This window comes from Aplysia californica, unplaced genomic scaffold, assembly GCF_000002075.1.
Source record: "Aplysia californica isolate F4 #8 unplaced genomic scaffold, AplCal3.0 scaffold00168, whole genome shotgun sequence".
In the NCBI taxonomy this organism is placed as follows: Eukaryota; Metazoa; Mollusca; class Gastropoda; order Aplysiida; family Aplysiidae; genus Aplysia; species Aplysia californica.
This window is the reverse complement of record NW_004797438.1, coordinates 1,232,464-1,236,754: the sequence shown is the minus strand read 5'-3', so window position 1 is coordinate 1,236,754 and position 4,291 is coordinate 1,232,464. Positions and strand designations below refer to the sequence as shown.

The 4,291-nt window shown below is 38.7% G+C and overlaps 1 protein-coding gene across 1 annotated transcript in view; it reads right to left on the bottom strand.

The window, feature by feature from the left end:
• Positions 1-6: 6 nt before the first annotated feature.
• The window catches only part of LOC101845770 (DNA-directed RNA polymerase I subunit RPA43), a 19,566-nt gene continuing 15,281 nt past the window's right edge, over positions 7-4,291 (bottom strand). Inside the window, exons 4-5 of the mRNA XM_005097952.3 lie at positions 2,844-3,143; positions 7-1,697 (exon numbers count right to left, since the gene is read on the bottom strand). Coding sequence (XP_005098009.1) covers positions 1,397-1,697; positions 2,844-3,143 — 601 coding nt within the window. The 3' untranslated portion in view covers positions 7-1,396. The remainder of the gene's footprint in view (positions 1,698-2,843; positions 3,144-4,291) is intronic.

Below are 4,291 nucleotides of genomic sequence, written 5' to 3'. Positions count from 1 at the left end.
GTAGGGGTCGCCTGGCTTCGTAGGCAAAATTTGTGAGAAAATGGCCTCCAAAGTCGTTAGACTTCCAAGCTTGAATGTCTTTGAAAACTGCACATTTACTATTGTTGTGCCTTTCATGAGTTATTTAGTAAAAATCTATATAGAAATAGTTTTTAAATAGATGTAAAAGATGATGAGCCAAAAAAAAAAGAAAAAAGAAAAAAAAAAGAAAAGAAATTGAAACGAAATTTCCAAACGGTCAGAAAAATGCTGGTTTCTTTAAAGTCATTATTTTGAAGAGCGCCTCATTTCAACAAGATGTGTCACAAGTGACATTTTTGAAGAAGTAACTGGCAAAGAAACTTGAAATCAGCTGACAGCCAAATGCTACATGTTCATTTGTAAAAGTTTCATCAAACATGTGAGCTCGTGCAACCACACACACACACACACACACACACACACAAACTCTCTCCCTCTCTCTCTCACACATGCACACACTCACGCAAGCAGGCGTGCACACACACACACACATATACATACATAGTTTTACTTCATTTACAAATTTCTTTTGCCCCTCCAATGAAATTAGCAAAGACAAGTTGGCCAGCTTCTGCCCAACATCATCCATATTTTGAAAACATACAATTATAGCTTGTCCACTTTCGTCTGACAAAGGTTAAAGCACAATAAAATGAAATCACAGGGTTTAATCATCTCAGATCTTTGCATACGGGTCTTGCATACAGTTGAATGACCAACAGAATCTGAAAGCCCATATATAAAGGTCCCAGCAAACTAAGTTTCCGACATGTTATTTCTACGTTAGCCTAAAGCGGGTCAAAAAATAATTGAAGGATATTTAAAACATACACCTAAAGCATTAAAAAGTTGACATATGTTCCCCAACACTACACTTTAAAGTACGCCTAAGATACACGATTCAAGAGACGGGGTGAGACATTTTCCGAAACTCATGTGGAGCTCGTGGAGACATCTAGACAGCCAGGGGATGAAATGTACAAATTTACACTGAAACGTGACAGCAGGGTGGTGTCGCTGCCTCAAAATGAGCAACTTGTAAGCAAAGTCACTATAACTGTAAGTCATTAATTTCAGTGATCCTGTGTATGCACCCAAAGACCAGTTTATAATACAGGCCCAAATAGATAAAAACTTTAATTTATGGATCAATATCTTTTAAACAATAATTTTGTTTGGCCACTGGCCTGCAGAAGTGCCATGCAAAGTTTCAAGGGTATAGGATAGGTACATTAATAAATGAACTACAATTTTTTTAGTGCTGACAGACAAAAGTGAACAAACTATAGAGCAAAACAAACACCCATTACAAACATTTCTCCAAACATACAGAATCTACACATTCAAAACAACAACAAAAATCAAAAACTTAAAATTACCAAGGCTTTTCTTTTTTTATCGACCTAGGCGACTTTGGTACTTTTTTCTCAGGAGACAGCTTCGTTTCAGAAGTGCTGGACTTTCGGTGCCTTTTTTTCTTCCCGGAATCTTGACTCTCGTTTCCCTGAGATTGCTGAGGGCTCTTAGGAGTACGGTGAATCATATTGCCAGCAAGGTCCTCAGACGGCGCTTCCTCCTCCTCCTCCTCCTCCCCCCTGGGCTCTGTCTTAACAATGATATGATGCGCCGTAGGTTCCTCTGCTTCGCCAGGTTCCGAAGCAGACTTCAGTCTCGAACTGAAAGGTAAAGAAAATGATCGATAAGACACTGGAAAAATTGTTTTGTTGTTGCTTTTTTCTAGGTAAGAGTTTAGTTTTAGTTTTAGTAAAAGTTTTAAAGCATTTGCATCACAATGAGGTCATATAAGTGCCGAAGATTAGAGGTGTTACAAGAGAGTAACAAACACAAAAAAGAAGGAGGAGAGATCAGAACGATAGACATTCGATAGGAAAGAAGGAGCAAACCACACCAGAGCACCCGCCAACCACCCATGGTAAGAGTTTAACAGCATTTGCCATACAAATAGGTCATAAAAGAGCCAAAGCTTGGGTGTTACAAGAGAGCGTCACAGAAAAGTAAAAAATGGAGGAGAGATAACGATGATAGACGTTTGATAGGAGAGGAGGAGAGATAGGGAAGATAAATGCTTGATAGGAGAGAACAAAACTCCACCACGCCAGAGATTAGGGACGTTACATGAGCATAACAATCACAAACAAGGAGGAGAAAAAAGGACAATACATATTTGACAGGAAAGAAGGAGCAAATCACAACAAAGTACCCACCAACTACTTGCGAAAAGTTTTAAAAAATGAAGAAGCTCATAAAATGATTGGAAACACACAAGGCTTACCTACACATACACTGCTTAAAACAAGATTTAAAAAAAAACAACATTGACTACATAACATAATCAAAACACATCAATATTTCAAGCATACAAGTAGAATATATCTTTAGTTTTAGGTTTTAGTAAAAGTTTTACGGCACTTGCAACACAATAAGTTTGATTAAAGGTACAAACAAAAAAGAAGGAGAGATCAGGACGATAGACGTTTGATAGGAAAGAAAAGGAGCAAAGTACACCACCAGAGCATCCACCAACCACCCGTGTATAATATATATATTCAAAAACCTTTCAAAACATAATCATCGTCAGACAGCACTTACCAACATCAACCTAAACAGTAATTTGTAATCCCAAGTCAAGACAAACAGCATCAACACATATTTACCTAAAAAAACATTTCAGAAAGTTGTCAAACTACTTTGGCTCGGTCATTTCGGAACTGGATGTTAAACTTGGAGGTCCAGCTTCTTAAATAACCTAATAGTGTTGATATGGGAGTTAAACCTTTACGGTCATTACATTAATAAACTACCTGGGTGTTTCCCTTTCGGGTGACTTCAGAGACTTTGAGCCTTTTTTCTCAGGAGATGCCTTTGCTTCTGCTCTACCGGACTTCCTCTTCCTTTTCTTCTCTGAGCTTTGGCCCTTGTTTTGCCCAGCCTCCGGAGGGTTCTCGGTCTGTGGGGGATCCTGCAGCATATCGTCATCAATATCTGCAGCTGCCGGCGCAGACGGGACTTCCTCCTCCTCCTGAGGACCTCCCTCCACACCCACCTCTGCCTCATTTTCCTCCGCTTCCTCTTGCGGTTTGGACGCAGGCCCTGGTCTTGAGCTGAGAAGTGGAGAAGAAAAGACAAGAGGTTTAAAAAAGTGTAAAAGTAGATTTTATTTTGTTACTACATTCTACTCGACACAACTAAGGTCATTTAGGCTTCCATCCTTCCTGTCTAAGCCAACCAGATCTGAGGGGGATAAACCATCCAAACATAACAGACACACTGAGACACTCTATAACAATTCTCCACACTAAGAATGGAACCAGGGTCTTCTGTATGCACACAGCAAAACATCTAATGGCTACACGAGACACCAGAACAGGGAGTTACAGATTAATTTTTTATAAAATCAGGAAAAAAGATTTTTTTCAAAGTGGGTCACTAGAATTGCATAAAACCACGAGGAAAAATCTCGTTCTTCAATTATCTCTAAACTGTAAAAACCTGACATCGCTGGATTTTTCTCTAGTGCCCTTCATGTATATAATTATAATATTTATATGGCATTTATATAGCGCTCAACACCGATTAAAGTACCGTGCACAGGCTCTGAGCGCTTTACAGTACAATAGTAACATCATGATACAATCAGTATATTGTGTTCTGATCAAAAGAAAATCTCTCTCTAAATATTTATCTCAATAATAATAATAAAGAAACAGAAATGACTTTAGCTGACATTTGAATAAATCAGAAGGATTTGATCTCTCTTAAACTACTTGAAAAAATATTCCAGATCCTGGGGTCTTGATACTCAAAGGCCCTTTCACTTTCACCCATTGTTTTTATAGATGGTAAATGAAATCTCTTTTTGTCAGCTGATGACTTTAAACTGCGAGTTGGAATATAGTTTCCGCTAATTTGATAACTATGATCATTTGATGGCACATTATCATTCAAGCATTTGTGACACAGAATGGCCAACTTGTGCATAATTCTTTTCTCAACGGGAAGCAAGTGCAGTGTCCGTAGAAGAGGTGTAGCAGAGTCTCGCTTTCTTTTGTGTAGTAGAACTGATGTGCAGCATTGTTTTAGGACAGCTTGGAGTCTTATTCCTGACAAGCAGTTAAGAATAACTCAGTCATAGTGGCTTAATGGTTGGGCTCTCAGACTCGCAACCAAAAGGTCATGGGTTCGAATCACGTCAGGGGCCCGATGTTGTGTCCTTGGGAAAGGCACTTTATTATTGTATGATATATATATA